Below are 18,626 nucleotides of genomic sequence, written 5' to 3'. Positions count from 1 at the left end.
TACATGTATGTTCTGCAATGCAAATGTATTCATCAAATCATTTCACCAGAGATTAAAATATTAGTATTTGGATTCCTCCTTATCGTCAATGTACCGTGAGGTGCCAATTTTTGACAGTCCTAATGTGTTCAACTCAGTCTCAGGCTATGAGTTGCCAGTGATTGACTTTCCATGCGTGATCTATCTAATCCCAGGCTTTGAACCTGCTAAAATAGGAAAGAATGAATTTGTAGCTTTTTCTAACAATCTTTGTGACTTTCCGTGAAGTCATTTAATAATAAATGGATGACAAGGTTTGTGACAGTGACAGGTAGGTTGGGTACCTGTAGATGCTTTGGCACACTTCTACAATTAACAAGGTGTTTATTTTGAGGTTGGTCGGCTCGCCGAGCTGGTTTGTTGTTTCGCAGATGTTTCGTTACCATTCTTGGTAACATCCACAGTGCAGCCTCTGATGAAGCGTTGGTGTGTTTTCCCACCTAGGTTTTAAACTCTGGGGTCCATTGCGATGGATTGCTCACTTCCGGTTTTCCTTCATTGTGGAATGTATATGGGGTCAAGTTCAATGTGTTTATCAATAGCACGTTTCGTGAAGTGCCATGCTTCCAGGAGTTCTCGTGCTTGTCTCTGCCTAGCCTGTCCTAGGATCTTGGTGTTGTCCTCGTCGAAGTTGTGGTTCTCCTTGTCCATGTGGATTGAGATGGCCCATCTCGACGGACCCCAGAGTTTAAAAACAGGCGGGGAAAACACGCCAGTGCTTCATTGAAGGCTGCATTGTGGATGTTACCAAGCACGGTAACGAAACGTCTGCAAAACAACAAACCAGCTCGGCGAGCCAACCAACCTCAACACCCACAACCCGAGATACAGATCTACTCCAAAACCTTAACATGTTATTTAATTATGCATATAGCATTTTTGGTAGTGCTTGGCCTGGCATGGAGCCCATTCAAAGTTGTTGCACAAAATATATGGAATGAACAATTTGCTGCATGTCCCCTGAAATTGACTAATTTTGCTTATCTCCTTTGGATTATTTTATCAATGCTGTTATTTCAAGAAGATTTAACAGCAAACATCATGAAGGCAATCAAGGCTTTGGAGAGAGTGGAGAATGGATTTGTTAGAATTGTAGCAAGAATGAAAATTTCAGTTTTGAATGGAGGCTACAGAAGCTGGCCTGGCACTCCTTGTAACCATGAAAGTTGAAGAGAAATTGAATTGTCATGTCAAAAGTTTGAAGAGGTTGAGGCAAAGTAACTGGGGAGAACAGTTTCCTCTGTGCAGTTTGTAAAAGCATCAGGAGTAAGAAAAGAATTTTTTAATAGTGTTATGATCACAAAAGGATGGAATGCAGTTTCAACTGTAAATTACAAAAGAAAATTAGATGAATGTTGTAATGGAAAATTTGCGAGGCTGTGCAGAGGGTTCTGGGTAATGTGCGAAATTTGATAGATTTTACAAAGATCTGATGCAGACATAATGGGATAAACCAGCACCTCCAAATGCTCAGATTCCGTAATTTAAACACGACAATTGGCTGTAACAAGATTCTCATTTTATTACGGCTATAATGTACGCAGCTTTTATTTGATGAAAAGCACTTTTAATGTAGTGGAAAGAATGTTGCAGATTAAGTTTTTTTTTGCTTTTTTTTGGATAATAATGAGTTAATTAGTCAGTGCACTGTTAGATTGAACCATAGAAGCATTGCAGTTTACAGCACTGAAGGAAGCCTGGATCTGCTCATTGAAACAGCATTTATGTTTAGTTGCACATCCCCTATTTTTGCACATAATCTGTCCATTCCCTATGCTCAATAACTCATCCATCCTCCATTATTTAAGAAATCTGCATCCACAACATTTTATGTGTAGAACATTTTCAGATTTTAACAAGCTTCTGAGTGAAAAAAACTCCTCTTTTCTTCAGATTGTCTGGCATGATTTTGAATCTAAAATTTGTTGGTTATTAACCCACATAATGGAATGGAAAGCAGTAAATTGTTTATTCTATCAACATTGCTGTCATCTTCAAAGCTTCTCCTAGACCAGCTAGTAAATCTAGTCCCATTTGCCAGCATTTGGCCCATAGCCCTCTATACCTTTCCTATTCGTATACCTTGCTATTCCGCACAGTGTTAACTTTTTTAATCTCCCTTTGTAACTAAAACCCTTCAACCTTGGTAACATCCTAGTGAACCTTGCTAAGGCCTTATATCTTTCTAGAAAGGTTGGACCCGGAACTGTTTGCAATTTTCCAGCTGAAATCTACCTTTTGATTGAGAAATGTTGAAACTGGTTCTTTTGTTTTTGATTTTGCTTGCTTATTTATTAAATTTGATTTTTGTTTAATCTCTTTCTCAAGATGCCTTTTCAGCTATGTCCCTCTAACTTCTGTTTGCTGTATTTGACATGCTTGTTGCACTACATGGTCCTTTAACAGTTGATAATCCGCTACACATAAGGACACCTTAAAGGGAATGTTCTCTATGTTCAGCTATTTGTTACTTGCAGCACACTCCTGACTGTTGCATGGGATCATGCAACTAAGAGAGAATGGTTCACCACTTTAATAGAATTTTTAAAAATAGATACATAGGCCTCTTCTTAGCAAGTTTACTTAAAGTGTACTGCTACACCATATCAATCCACTCAAATTTCATTTCTTCAAACTTCTCCTCATTGAATTCCATCTGCAAAGTACATCACCACCCTGTTAATGACATTTTGAAGCCTTTAAATATTCTCATCCGCCTTCTAGTTTGCCAATTTCAAACTATCAACAGACTTTATAAAGTTGGTCCCTCTGCATGATTGCAGATTCTTAACAAATGATGCAAGAAACAATTAATGGACCCAAAAGTGACCCTTGGCAGACACCACTGAAATATTCTGAAAAACATTCATCTTCAACGCCACCCTCTGTGTACTATTACTAGGCAAATTTTGTATTCATAACTTGATTTTTCACTTGAACTTCAGTTTAAACCCTTCTATTGTCTTAATAGGTATCCCTTATAGCACATTTGTTCAATGTCTTTTTGAGGGTCCAAAATACAAATATCTGCTACACTACCTAAATCAACCTTCAATCTTATTGCATCAAACAATTAAATCAGATTAGACAGACATGATTAGCTTTTAATAATCCATTCTAACTCTCTCTTTGATTCTTTTTTAGAATTTACCCATTGCATGTGGGTATCACTGGCTGGGCCAGCGTTTATTGCCAGTCCCTAGTTGCCTGTGAGAAGGTGATGATGAGCTGCCTTCTTGTACTACTGCAGCCACACTTCAGAGGTGCTCTTGGGGAAGGAATTCCAGGATTTTGACGCAGAGACTGTAAAAGAACTTTAATTGACCTTTGCTTTCCAAATTCAATTATATGTTGCCCTTGATAATGGTTTTCAGTCATCACCCCACAACTGATTTTACATGGACTTGCCTGCAGTTTTCTGATTTATAGTCATACAGTGCAGAAACAGATCCTTTGGTCCAACTTGTCCATTCCGACCAGATATCCAAACTAAATCTGGTCTCTTTTACCAGCATTTAGCTCTCTATACCCTTCCTATTCATATACCCATCCAGATGCCTTTTAAATCTTGTAATTGTGCCCGCCTCCTCCACTTCCTCTAACGTTCATTCTGTATATGTGCCACCGTCTGCATGAAAAAGCTACCCCTTTAAATCCCTTTTTAAATCTTTCCCCTCTCACCTTAAACCAATGCCCTCTAGTTTTGGATTCCTTGAAAGTGAAGTTGCAGGTAGATAGGATAGTGAAGGAGGTGTTTGGTATGCCTGCTTTAATTGGTCAGTGCCTTGAGTATAGGACTTGGGAGGTATGTGTGGCTGTACAGGGTATTGATTAGATCGCTATTGGAATAATGTGTGTATTTCTGGTCCCCCGCTACAGGAAAGATGTTGTGAAACTTGAAAGGGATCAGAAAAGATTTACAAGGACGTTAAGCTACAGGGAGAGTGGGGTAATTCGAAACTAGAGGGCATTGGTAACTAAGATAACAAAGTGTAGAGCTGGAAGAACACAACAGGCTAAGCAGCATCTCGGAAGCACAAAAGCTGACGTTTCGGGTCTAGACCCTTCATCAGAAAAGGGGGAGGGGGAGAGGGAGAGGGTTCTGAAATAAATAGGGAGAGAGAGGGAGGCGGATCAAAGATGGAGAGAGGAGAAGATAGGTGGAGAGGAGACAGACAAGTTAACGAGGCAGGATGGACTAAGAAAGGTGATGTGGCTGTAACTATCCAATCCTACAGCAGTACTGCAGTACGCAATGTGTATTTAAAGTGTGTGAACAGTATGACTGTTTTTTCTACCTTTGCTTCTATCAGTTAACCTTGAATGCATCATGTATGTTTATTATTTTATGAAATGTGCTTTTAGGCATGCACTGTATGATTGTCCTGGAATCTATTAAAGTCAAAATAATAAAAGCATAAGAGTAATTCTGCAACAATCCTGCATAGTAATGATGTTCAGTAAATCAGATGTTTTAATTACTACAACTCAAGATCTCTGTTCACAAAAGGTTAAGAATTTTGTACTTGGCTTCCCTCTTATTCCCAGCAGACCATGTGGTGGCAACCTCTCACACTCGTTATACATTCAGTTCAATCTCAGACAATGAACTGCCAGTCACTGACAACCCTGATGTATTCAATCCAATCCCAGAATCTGAACCTGCTAAAATAGGAATGACTGAAGGTACAACTACTTCGCACAATATTTCTGCCTTGGGTGTGAACTGAATAACGTAACAAATAATAATAAAGTGCATGTTAAGATTTGTGCAAAAGCCTGAAAAAGTTCAAACACATGCCTGGGTGCTTTCACACTTATACATTAAGTGACTGTTGAATTCACTTGTGCATAAAACATATTATAATTACTCTGCTGTTTTTGCCTGCAATTCATGCAATGTTGTGGCACAAATTATTATCAAATGAGCAATTCAGTGCAGATCTCTTGGAATTTGTGTGTGTTCTGCTTGTTTTTGTTGGTTCTTTTGAACATTTTTAGCATGGCTAAAAACTGTCTGATAAACTGTCACAGCTACATTGTTATGAAGGTAACAGACAAGAATTAACCTTTTACCAAGTAGAAGCAATATTGCTGCATGGAATATCTGTCATCATATCACTGTTATATGAAGTTCATTTGAGTTATATTGAAGTACTCAACACTTTTTAGTATTGTATAGAAGGTATCATTTGTTCTGCCATTCATGACTACATTTAGATATGTTTAATGCTATTACAATGAAAGAATAAGGCCAATTCTGCAAAAGTGCTTGATTCAAATGGTGTCTGGTTACACAAATATATACAACGGTGTAACTCCACTGTTATTTTCTTCAGTATCAAAAATTTTGTCCCCAGCTTCCTTTTTTATATTTTAAGGCTATCGTGTACCAACTCCTAACACTGCTCATGAGTTCAGTTTGATCTCAGACTGAGTTGCCAATCTTTTGATACACAAATGTTTTCAGTCCAATATCAGAATCCGAACTTGCTAAGATCGGCGAGAAAGACTTTGCAGGTATCTCTGAGAATATTTGTGCCTTGTGTATGAACGCAAGAAAAGAGTAAAAACTTATTACTGTCATGTGATTAGTAGTAAACCGAAAGAATGGTAGGATACATGCTGTCGATTGTATTATTATTACAATTAAGTAAGTATTCACTTTATCTGTGTGTTTTATAGCCAACACACTGTTTTGCATGGAACCCATTCGTTATTCTTATGCAAAGTATATGAAGTGAAAAAGAATCACTGCACATTTCACAGAATTTATGCACTTGGCTTATTGCTGTTGGTTTCCTTGGGCTGCATGCTAATTGTATGCTTGGTTATAAAGTGTCTATCAGCATTTCATGGCTATATTATTTTGAATTTCAATTGATGATTAAGAAATACATTTTGTGTGGTTAAAACAACATCACTGCATGGAGTGCCTGTTGTCAGTATTCTTCTTATATGAATTGTTTTGAATAACTATTAAGTTAATTCATCAAAATATTATGTTCAGTATTATACAAAATGGTATTTTGTGCATACACGGTATGACTACATTAAAACCCATTGTTTGCTGTCATCGTTAAATAAGATAACAAATTTTGTGACAGATTTACACTAATGGCCAGTGATATAAAGTGTTTTTTTATGTCGTGTGACCAACCAGCCATGTCTCATATGATGCTTTAAAAGTTGTTTTTAATTTAAAATCAAAAACCGTTGATCTTTTCCAGTGATCAATTGTGCAGTGCCTGATTACACAATCTTTTGCTTAGTGCAAAAGCTACAATACTTTACATTTACTTTTATATCCTTGCTTACCTTGATGTAACAAGCCAGTTACACTGGGAGCACAGTCTTTTGGACTAGCCACTGGCATTTAATATCTACAGCAAATCTAGTGTTGTTTTTGGAAGAGGAAGCAGCGGCTTCACTAGGTTCATTTATCTATTACAGACTATGGGGTCTCAACATCTCGCACTGCAGTTGTGCCAAGTCCAAGCCCTGTACATGAGACAGGAGAAAAAGAATTAACAGGTATTCCCAAAGCTACCTCTGGCATGGCTGTAAATAATATGATGTGATTGTGCAAATAATTTTGTGCCTGTGGCTTACATTTTCATCATTTTGCATGTTTTCTTCTCTTCATGGTCTGATACCTTTTTAATTATCCTTTTATAGAGCAGTCTGTATTGTTTGTTCAGCATCTGTTTGTGACAACACTAAATAAAACTGATGCATGCTACAAAAGCATTTCACACAAATCTGGGGAGTATCAGATCATATTGGAATTATTAACATTTATTCTCACGAACAAAATAGTGTGTGGAAAAATGCTGGTCTGACACCTTCTTCAGTATATTTGAAATTGGTGCCTGAATCAGTTGCAATAATAATTCAAGTTTGTAAGTTTTCATACATACATGCTACGAAGAATTTTCACCCGGGCTTTCTCGACCTTAAGTTATGAACTTAAGAGGTGTCAAATGACAATAGAAATTAAAAGCATTTTTTTCCCACATTTTTAAAATTTCGTTTGATGAACTAATGTTTTGTATTGGACTTCAATGTATTCATGTAGTGTATTATTAACAGAACAAAGTCAAAACTTTGTTCTGAAGGGTCACTGGACCTGAAACATTAACTCTGCTTTCTCTCCATAGATGCTGCCTGACCTGGTGACTTTTTCTAGAAATTTCTGATTTTGTTTCTGATTTCCAAAGTCCGCAGCTCTTCATCTTTTTTTAAAAATTATTCCGGAAATTTCAGCTTCATCTGAATAACAGAAATCATTATTTTTAATTTGCTGTTTTGAACAGGCATGTGATCACTCATCTAATGTTCTTCCTTCTTAAAATGTTTTAATCATTCTTTAGTTCTTGGCATGAGCAGGAAAGCCATGGTGAATTTTCTGCCAGGTGAAGGTACCAGAAAGAGGACCCGGGATAAAATAGATCTTGCCGCAGATGGCATTTAGGTACTTTTACATGTTTTCTGGTGGAAGGAAGAACAGATGCATTCTTCGAAGCACCATGAGCAAAGTTAAGTCCTAGACCGTCCTGAAACACCAATCTAATTATCTACTCAAATGCCGATGATCATTCCTTCAGTTTCAGAATTCTGTTCAGGGTCTGGCACAGTTCTATGTTCCCTAAGCTACCTTTCCACTAACAGTTATGGCTTTCCCCATGGCATTGCTGAATGCAATAGGCTAACAGCTCCTGCTGCGAGGGACTTTCTTCCCTAGGGTTTTGATTTAAGGGAAGCCATGCTGGTGCCCTTGTGTGGATTGCTTTGATCGCTTGGCATGTGATTAGGTGGATTTTCCCAAAAAGTTATCCATTCAGCTGAGAAGACCTTAAAATCTCAACAGGATCCTGTCCTGTGTTCAATAAAAGCTTTGCCAGGCCAATATTCTGTTCATCACAATATGTAAATATCATTGTAGCATTCAGTAACTGCGATCTTTTCTTAGCTATGCTCTCATGATGTTGAATGGATGTATGTGCCTCTCGGGAGGTTTTGTGAATTTTGTTTTGGTAACTTATTAATAGCTAATAAACTTAGAACTGAAGTTGTAGTTCAGAGCTAAAGGGGCACTTTGCAACAATTTGTTGACTCACTGGCAACACAGGGGTCAACCTTTGTAGGATTTTGAAATCAATATATATATATATATGCATCAGGAGCATCCAGCCCAGACTGGCCTGCCGACAGGTGTTCCTTTCATCAGAAATAAGTGGTAAGTAGTATAACTGAGGCTTTTAAAGGCTGCAACTAATACTTAAGGAAGGTCAAATAAAAGCAAAGTACTACTGGGATGCTGGAGATCAGAAATGAAAGCAGAACGTGCTGGAGAAATTCATCAGTTCAGGCACCATCCACAGAGAGATATACAGAATTAATGATTTGAGCCCAATCTGTCAATTCATTATTGCTGAGCTGAAGAGTGAATGACAGCGAATCCTTCCCTCCTGCTTGGGATTTCTGGCCACCTGTTGTAAAACCTGCTTAGCAAGATGCAGCAGTAAATGAATTTCTCTTGGTATTTTTTTCCACTTTTTTTGTGGTAATTTGGAGCAGATAGAAAATAGACCATGGTACATTGCACCTCAAGTGAAGAAACTCCCCCACTTTGGGTAGGTATGTTACTTTGTGGGTAATGTCATAAGTCAAAATTTCCATCATGTTTGTCCTACCTAATGCTAGATGCGAGGAATAGCATTACATCATAGGTGTCTAGCAATGCAAGACAGAGTGGAATATTTTGATCAACCTGGCAATCATATTCACCATGTGGCGAGCTCCCAAGCAAATCTGCCTCCATAAAACCAACTTCTGTGACTGTGCCACAGCCACCAATGAGCTCAGTGAATCAATTCCAAGCCTGTCTGTCCACCACTCTCACAGTAACTGGGGACAATCCCAGCCACAAATAAGTGCTCTCCATGGGTAACTCAAATGATATGCAAGTGAGATGTACCTTGAGTCCACCCTCATTTTCTGGTTTTGGGTGCTTTTCTGCTCATGTCCTTGTTCCGGTTATATTACCCATTGTGCTGGGAGTGTGTCGAGTGGAAAGACAATCTTTTCACAGAGATTTGCAGGTTGAGGCATGACTGCCTTATTCAGTTGAAGAGCTATCTGGCAACAATCTGGGGAGCAAAAGAGCTCCCAGCTATGATGGTGATGTGATTTTAAAAAAAAATCTTGCTGCAGCAAGTACAATGAGACAAACCTCTATTTATACAACAAATATCTGGTTGTCAAGGCACTAAGCTGTCATATTGCAAAAAAAAACCAATGATTTCACCAGAACAATCAAGATGTGTTTGCTCTGTTCCAGTTACTACCATCACAAACTGTCTCTTTGCACCCAAGCATTCCTTCCGCTTGTATTCACAGATGCCCATAAAATTGCCTCGAGTATTCTCCAAGCTCTATTACCATAGTTAAATACTTCAGGTGCTGGAACTCTGAAGCAAAAGTAAAAACAAATTGCTAGAAATGCTCAGCAGCTCAGCCAAAGCCTGTGGGGGAGAAACAGATGTAAAACTTCAAGTTGGTGAGAGATGTAGAGAACCTTGAAATGGGCCATGTCTGTCGTTTCTTCATCTCCTGCCAACATGTCTAAACTTCATTCCTGGATTTGGAGGGCCACTTCCTTGAAATAGACCAGAGGAAGCAAGGAGATAGTCCACTGGTGGTCATCCTTTTCCTCATATTAATTGCTCAGTTCTACTTTGGAAGACATAATATACTTAGTTACCCATAGCAACATGAAAATCTCCAATTCTGCAAAAATGGTGCTGAATTTTTCTGGTTCATTGATGATGGGCTGGGAAATGGGAGGGCTGGCAGAATGGTAGGGACATATTGGCAATGAAGCCAATGTCTTTCCATAATCAGGTTTTTCCTAAAGTGAGAAAGTTGGCAAAGTCACCTAAGTAGCCAACATAGGGCCACCTCCTGCCCTTGTTAGCATTTGCCTACATCGGAAGAGCCTCCTGGCACCTGGGGAGATTTCCAGGTAAACCCTGGTGGCCCCCAGTGGGTTGCATAGTTGGCGTGGCTCGTCCTAATATGTTTATGAACACTGCAAGGCCCATGTCAGGAATGAGGATCCTCTTAGTCATTGCCACTTTTGAAACTTCATGTCCAAGGTGGCCGTCAGGGCCTGCCTGGCTTTGGCTTTCACATTTACCTCTCTTCAAGTGTACTCCACTATTCAGGTGCCCTCCCCATAGTTATGCAGCATCAGCAATGGTCACCACTTACTGATGGCATTGCTAACATTGCAAGCCCTTTGGTGCAGCAACTTGCAGAGATAGACTGCTATTTTTAATTGGCTTACAGTTCACTATTGCTGTATGGAATTGAATTCTACAGATGTAGGAATTTGGATAGGCGTGATTCCTTAATTTTCACATGGGAATATATTGTGTTCTCTGATTATCATTCAGACTGTGTTGTCTGAATCAGGCACATACCAAACTGAAAAAGTCATTGGATATAACACAACAGGTACTTAGGACAAAATATTAACATGTGGCTGCTAAAGGCTCCTGCAGTGCTGAACTGTAAGACAGCCTGACTAGATATTGCTGCGAATATTTTACAATTAGAAAAGACAAAGGCATCATCCATTGCCAGCTCCACCTTGTGGCTTCCACTCCTGTATTGAGGGACTGGAAGCAAACCTCATTTCAACAATGAAATTGATATCCCTATGAATTGAAGGTTTTATGATAGTGGTAGAATAATTCAAGTCAGTTTAAAAAAACTAGTGGCCTCTGCTGTGAGGGGTTGTGCTACATTTAATCCTGGTAATCGACTGCACATGCCTGAATTTGGTGAGTGATAATAAATCCCACTGTCAGAGTTGAAAGATGGAGCTGACTCTGCTTTGCAGGACCCAGGGTGACAGAACAAGGCTGCAAACCACTGATAACCCACACCTGGTGCTGCTCCTCCATGTCTCTTCCGAGACTTCAAAATAATGTCACCGCCCATATTCCACTTTGGAGGTGATGACAACTCACCCCTCCATTTTATAATGAGGCCAATACTGGGCTGATTTTAGATAGTTTCAGGTCCTTTTAAGGTCAATTGCAAACTGAAATCACGTCTGAAAATGGGTCATAATGAGAGTTTGCCCCAATTATTCCACACAGTGGTTAATGTACTCATGTATTTAATGTTGCCTGACTAGTTTAAAATAAGTTGGTGTGTATTAGAACACATGGTTTCTTGGTCTTCTAAGTATATTCCAATAACTTGTTTGTGACTGTAATTCATTTGCAGTGACCAACCAAAATAAAGTTGGAGAAATTATTTAAATTATCATTTTTAAACATGGCTATAAATGGTAACAACAAAAGTAGTAACTGCTGCATATTTATGGAATCTTTCAGCGCTGTGTGGAATTTCAGCATTCACCATTATACAATGTGTTGCATGGCTTTTGAGGATTTTGCCTGAATTCAGTTGAATAACCAATTAACTGTTTACTTGATTTTAGAGAGAGTGCTTGTCTCAGAAACAGAGAAGCAAATTGCTGCTCATTTTGGTGAAAAACACAATGTTTGCTATTGGTTTTATTGTCCCTTACAGACAATAAACTGACACACCCTGATACTTCTCATGCATTCATTCCAACTCTTGGTCACATTGAAGACAAAGAAATCACAGGTATTTGCATTAACCTATGACATAAGTACAAATGCTGTCAATTGGCATTTATAGAATATATTCATGTGTGTAACACCTTATTTATTTTACATTTGAATTACACTGTTGTAACTCATGTGCTGTCCACTTACTCTCATAGGATTCAATTTACTATAAAATATGTCACTTTGATACAGACAGGAAACAATAAGTAAAGGTATTATTTACTTTTATGAACATTTGCTACAAATAATGTTGCTCTTAGGTTGTCAACAAGTTTCAACCAAAGTCAAATTGAATAAAGAAATTACACTTAATTCTTTGAGGCTTGGGTTAAGAAATGGAATCTATGTGCACCTTCTGTCTGGTAAACATGTGCACCATGGTTAATAAACTCTGGTTTATTTTTGAGCAAATTGTATTAAATGACAAAATGCTGGATTGGTACTCATTAGGCCTTTTGATGTAGTGGCATAGGAACAATGGATAGGGCCTTTGCCAGTCACAGTTGGAAGAGGCTGACTTGGTCGGAGAATATTGGATCAGGTAATTTAAATAATGCCAGTGTCAAAGTTTAGAGCCAACAAGACTTAAAGGGGTGGGGGGGGAGGCAGGGAAGGGGGCAAGTAGAGAAAGGACACAACTGATTTTCAGTCTATAGATTCAGTTAAAGAGCTGATCATGCCTTTGAGAAAAGTCTAAATAGTTGGTGCAACAGAAGAAAAGGCAAAGCAAATTGGCTGATGTAGAAGTGCTACTCTCTAGGTTCAATGAGGAAAGGATGCAGTAGTTGAAATATGCAGAAACATGGATCGAACCATAGAAATAGGTCCTTCAGCCCACCATGTCTATTCCAAGCAATAAACACCAAACTACACTAATCCCACTTAACCTACTCTTGGCCCATAACCTGCTATGCCACACACAAACTGGAGGAACAATACCTGCAGTTCTGCCTCAGGAGCCTACAGCCCCATGGCCTGAACATAGAATTCACCAGCTTTGAAATCTTTGAAATCAGTTTCAAAATGTTTCTTAAATGTTGTGGGAGTACCTGCCTCAACCACCCTGTCAGTCAGCAAGTTACATGTCTCTATCACTCTTCTGGGTGAATAAGAAATTGAGATCTCCTCTAAGGCACTTACTCCCACTTTAAACTTTTGTCATCTGATCTTAGACACATCTGCCATGGAAAAGAAATTTTCATAATCAGCTCTGTTTAGGCCTTTCATAATTCTATATACCTCAATCAGATCTCTCCTCAGCTCCAGGAAAAACTAATTCAGCCTATCAAGTCTGTCTTCATAACAGACTTTCTATCCCAGGCAAGATCCTGGTGAATCTCCTCTGCACCCTCTCCAGTGCAATCAGATCCTCCTGATAGTGTGGCGACCAGACTGCACGTGGTACTCCATCTGTACTCTAACTAGTGTGTTACAAAGTTGTAACAAGGCTTCCTTGCTCCTGTATTCCATGCCCTGACTAATGAAGCCAAGCATCCTATTACTATTGCTATTACACAGACTTGGTTAAGCAAGGGACAGGATTGGTAGCTTAACGTTCCAGGATACAAATGTTTCAGGTGGGATACAGGGGATGTAAAAGGAGTGGAGGAGTTGTACTAGTTAAGGAGAATATCACAGCTGTACTGTGGGAGGACACCTCAAATGGCACATACAGCGAAACAATATGGCTAGAGCTCAGGAACAGGAAGTGTGCAATCACAATATTTGGGGTTTACTATAGGCTTCCCAACAGGCAGTGGGAGATAGAAGAACAGATTTTGGCAAGATGTAAAGGTAAGACGGTTGTTATTGTGGGTGATTTTAACTTCCTATCTATTGACTGGGACTCATTTAGTGTTTAGGGCGATGATGGGGCAGAGTTTGTGAAGAGCATCCAGGAGGGCTTCTTGAAACAGTACGTAGATAGTCCAACTAGGAAAGGGGATGTACTGGAGATAATGGGAACTGCAGATGCTGTAGAATCAGAGATAACAAATTGTGGAGCTGGATGAACACAGCAGGCCAAGTAGCATCTTAGGAGCACAAAAGCTGACGTTTCGGACCTAGACCCTCCATCAGATAAAGGGCTTGAAACATCAGCTTTTGTGCTCCTAAGATGCTGCTTGGCCTGCTGTGTTCATCCAGCTCAACACTTTGTTATAAGGGGATGAACTGGACTTAGTATTAGGGAATAAGCCTGGCCAGGTGGTTGAGGTCTCAGTAGGGGAGCAGCTCACGAACAGTGATCACAATTCAGTAAGCTTTAAGGTACTGAAGGATGAAGATAAGTGTAGTTGTCAGGTAAAAGTGTTAAATTTGTGGGAAGGCTAATTACAACAATATTAGGCCGGAACTGAAGAATGTAGATTGGAGACAGACGTTTGAGGGCAAATCAACATCTGACATGTGAGACGCTTTCAAATGTAAGTTGCTGTCAACTCAGGATTGGCACATTCCTGTAAGGATGAAGTATAAGTACAGTAAGTTTAGGGAACCTTGGGTAATGAGAGATATTGTGAGCTGAATCAAAAAGAAAAAGGAAGCATTTGTCAAGGATAGGAGGCTGGAAACACACAAAGCAAGGGTGAAATACAGGAAAGTCAAAAGAAACTTAAGCAAGGAGTCAGGATTGCTGCAAGGGGTCACGAAAAGTCATTGTCTGACAGGATTAAAGAAAATCTTGAGGTTTTTTATACATCTATAAAGAGCAAGAGGGTAGCCAGGGAGAAGGTTGGCCCACTCAAGGACAGGGAAGGGAATTTATGTGCGGACAGACCCAGAGGAAATGGGTGAGGTATTAAATGAGTACTTTGTGCCAGTATTCATCATAGAGAAGGACTTGGTGGATGATGAGTCTGGGGAATGGTGTGAAGATAGATTGGGTCATGTTGAGATCAAACGGGAGGAGGTATTTGGGATTTTGAAAAAAAATTGATGTAGACAAGTCTCCAGGGTCTGATGGGATATACCCCAGAATACCGAGAGAGGCAAGGGAGGAAACTGTTGCGGCCTTGAGGGAAATCTTTGTATCCTCACTGGCTACGGGGGAGGTCCCAGAGGATTGGAAAACAGCCAATGTTGTTCCTTTGTTTAAGAAAGGTGGCAAGGATAATCCAGCTAATTACAGGCCGGTGAGCCTTATGTCAGTGGTCGGGAAATTATTGGAGAGGATTCTTTGAGACAGGATTTACTCCCACTTGGAATATGTGGGCATATTAGTGAGAGGCAGCATGGTTTGTGAAGGGGGGTGCAGGTCATGTCTCACTAACTTTGTTGAGTTTTTTGAGTAAGTGACAAAGATGATCGATGAGGGTAGCGCAGTGGATGTTGTCTACGTGGACTTCAGTTAAGGCCTTTGACAAGGTCCCTCCTGGCAGGTTGATACAGAAGGTAAAGTCCCATGGGCTTAGAAATAAGCTTGCAAAATGGTTAAAAAACTGGCTCAATCATAGAACACAGAGGGTAGCTGTGGAAGGGTATGTTTCTGAATGGAGGGCTATAAACTAGTAGCATTCCTCAGGGATCAGTGTTGGGACCTTTTGCTGTTTGTAATATATATGTGATTTGGAGGAGAATGTAACTGGTCTGATTAGTAAGTTTGCTGATGACACGAAGGTTGGTGGAATTGCGGATAGTGATGAGGACCATCAATGGATATAGCAGAATATAGATCAGTTGGTGACTTGGGCAGAGAGATGGCAGATGGAGTTCAATCCGGAAAAATGTAAGATAATGTAATTTGGAAAGTCAATATGGAAAATATACAGTAAATGGCAGAACCCTAAAGTGTACTAATAGGCAGAGGGATCTAGGTGTACAGGTACACAGGTCACTGAAAGTGGCAATGAAGGTGGAGAAGGTAGTCAACAAGGCATATGACATGTTTGCCTTCATTGCCAGGGGCACTGAGTTTAAAAATTGGCAGGTAATGTTGCAGTTTTATAGAACCTTAGTAAGGCCGTATTTGGAATATTGTGTTCAATTTTGGTTGCAGCACTACTGGGTGATGGCTTTGGAGAGGGTACAGAAAAGATTTACCAAGATGTTGCCTGGTATGGAGGGCATTAGCTATGAGGAGACGTTGGAGAAACTTGGGTTGTTCTTGCTGGAACAACAGAGTTGATGGGCGACCTGATAGAGGTCTACAAGATTATGAAGGGCATGGACAGAGTGGACAGTCAGAAGCTTTCTCCCAGGGTGGAAGAGTCAGTTATTAGGGGCCATAGGTTAAGGTGTGAGGGGCAAGGTGTAAAGGTGATGTACAAGGCAAGTTACTTTACACAGAGAATGGTGGATGCCCTGAGCTCACGGCTGGGGAAGGTAGTGGAAGTAGATACTATAGTGACTTTTAAAGGGCGTCTTGACAAATACATGAATAGGATAGGAATAGAGGGATATGGTCCCCGGAAGGATAGGGGGTTTTAGTTGTGATGGGTAGCATGTCGGTGCAGGCTTGGAGGGCCGAAGGGCCTGTTCCTGTGCTGTAATTTTCTTTGTTCTTTGTCCTTTGCTTATCCCATAGGTGTCCTTTGTCACTCTACTTACCTGTGTTGATTCCTCCAGGAACCTATAGACTTGTAAACCAAGGTCCCTTTGTTCCTCAGTACTCCCGAGGGACATGCCATTCATGATGAATATCCTGCCCTTATTAGACTTCGCAAAGTGCATCACCTTTTCAGGATTAAATTCATCTGCCTTTCCTGAGCCCAATTTACTAGCTAATCAATATCAGACTGTAGACTGAAACCACTCCTTACTATCAAAAATGACACCAATTTTTGTGTCATCTGCAAAACTTACTTCTTATACCTTCTACCTTAACATCCAAGTCGTTAATGTACATAACAAACAGCAAGTGACCCAGCACCATTCCTGTGGTAAACTGCTGGGTCATGGGCTTCCAATCACAAAAGCATCACTCCACCATCAATCTTTGTCTCCTACTTGTAAGCCAATTTTGCATCATTTTTTCCAACTTGTCTTGGATCCCATGGGCTGTTTTCTTTTGGAACTGCCTTCCATATGAGACCTTCTTAACAGCCATACTGAAGTCCATGTAACCCCTATCAACTACACTACTCTCATCAATGTATTTAGTGACCTTTAAAAAAACTCAGTTAAATTAGTAAGACAGGATCATCCTCCAGAGTATCCCGGGTCAATCCATCTTTCTAAGTGTGATTTAATTCTGTCCCTTCAAATTTATTCCAATAATTTCTCTACCACCAACATCAAACTAACTGCCCTGTAATTATCTGCCTTATCCCTGCTGCCCTTGAACAAAGGAACTATATTGGAGGATTGTTAATCATCTGGCACTGAAGTTAATCATCTGGCCAATGAAGTATTAAGTATCTCCACCATGGCCCCAGCAATCACCCTATAACCTAGGATACATCTCATCATGCTCTGAGGATTTAGACACCTTTAGCCCGCGAGATAATCTAATACTTTTTCCTCAGTAAGCATAGCATGTTCTAAACCCTCGCCATCCCAAATGACATCCCTGGCTACAATGTATTTGTGAACACAGATGAGAGATATTCATCTCAGACCTCACCCACATCATCTGGCTTCATGCACAGGTTGCCCTTTGGTGTTTAATAAGCCCAACTCTTTCCCTGGTAATCCTCTTGCTCTTAATGACTTGGGGTTTTCCTTTGGTCTTACCTACCAAAGATATTTAATGGTCCCTCTTTGCTGTTCTAATTTTATCTTTAAGCAACCTACAGTCTCTGTACTTTTGAAGGGCACCCGCTGTTTTTAATGGTCTACACCTGACATATGCTTCCTCCTTTTTCATTCATAAAATTGTCTATCCCTTGACATCTAGGGGTCCCTGGACTTGCTGCTCTGCTCTTCACTGTTAGAGGAAAAAGTTGACCCTGAATTTTCACAATGCTATCTTTGAACGGTTCCCACTTACCAAATGTAGACTGAACCGCAAGTAGCCACTCGAAGTCTAGGTTTGCCAGATCCTGCCGAAAGATATTGAAATTGGTCTTCCCCAGTTTACACACACACTTTCAGCACTATCCTTATTTCTACCCAGAATGATTTTGAAACTTACGCCTTTAGGTTAACTATCTCCAAATGCACACCTGCTGAAACTTCAACCACTTGACCGGCTTTTTTTTGATCGGATTACTCTTAATACTGCCCATCTCTAGTAGGACTATCTACATACTGGCACAAAAAAAAGCTCTCCTGGATGTACTTCAAAAATTTTACCCATCTAATCCTTTCATACTAAAGCAATCCCAGTTAATGTTAGCAAAGTTGAAATTCCCGACAGTAACAGCCATGTTCCCCTCACACCTCTCTGTGACGTGCATATTGGCTATTCTATGTCCATCTGACTGTTGGGAGGCCTGTAGTGTAATCCCAGCAAAGTAATCACCCCGTTTTTATTTCAAATCTCTGTCCAGATGGTCTGTGCTGTAAGATGAAGCATTTGGAATCAGGTCACTCTTTCTGTGAGTGAAACTTCCAATATTCCAAGGATTCTTTTATAGCAGTGAACATTTAATGATTTCACCGTGTGGCAGTGGTGACAGCAGGCAGTCTGAGGTCTCCCAGACAACAGGCCAAAGCAAAGGAGATTGAGCCTTTGTAGGGAGTGTGAGGCCAGCATGGCTATGTACTTAAGAAATACTGCTGAAGTTTTAACTTTGTTTCTTTATTTTCCTACTTAAGGTGAGGTAGTGTTGTATCTAAGATTTTACTCATGTACTTATGTACTTGAATACACATGACAATAAAATCTTATTCTAATTCTAATATCAAAAAGGTGAGACAAGTTCAACTGAATAATTGGAAAGAAAACCTAAATCAGAAAGAAGTTAATTAATATTCCTAGCAATGATTAGGCTTTTTTAAATGTTTAAATGAAGCATATTGAATTGACGAGTAAAA

The 18,626-nt window shown here is 39.8% G+C and overlaps 1 protein-coding gene across 20 annotated transcripts in view; it reads left to right on the top strand.

Annotated features, from left to right (window-relative positions):
* The window catches only part of LOC125457120 (target of Nesh-SH3), a 313,067-nt gene that overhangs the window by 194,416 nt on the left and 100,025 nt on the right, over nucleotides 1–18,626 (top strand). For 18 of the 20 annotated variants that reach the window (XM_048540862.2, XM_048540869.2, XM_048540866.2 and 15 more), the window contains 3 exons: nucleotides 4,588–4,725; nucleotides 6,493–6,573; nucleotides 11,650–11,727. In XM_048540862.2, the coding sequence (XP_048396819.2) occupies nucleotides 4,588–4,725; nucleotides 6,493–6,573; nucleotides 11,650–11,727 (297 nt within the window). The remainder of the gene's footprint in view (nucleotides 1–4,587; nucleotides 4,726–6,492; nucleotides 6,574–11,649; nucleotides 11,728–18,626) is intronic. The other 2 variants (XM_048540867.2, XM_048540882.2) reach the window with 2 other exon arrangements.

This window comes from Stegostoma tigrinum, chromosome 12 (assembly GCF_030684315.1).
Source record: "Stegostoma tigrinum isolate sSteTig4 chromosome 12, sSteTig4.hap1, whole genome shotgun sequence".
NCBI lineage: Eukaryota > Metazoa > Chordata > Chondrichthyes > Orectolobiformes > Stegostomatidae > Stegostoma > Stegostoma tigrinum.
The sequence above is the reverse complement of the archived record's forward strand: the minus strand, read 5'-3'. Positions and strand labels throughout refer to the sequence as shown.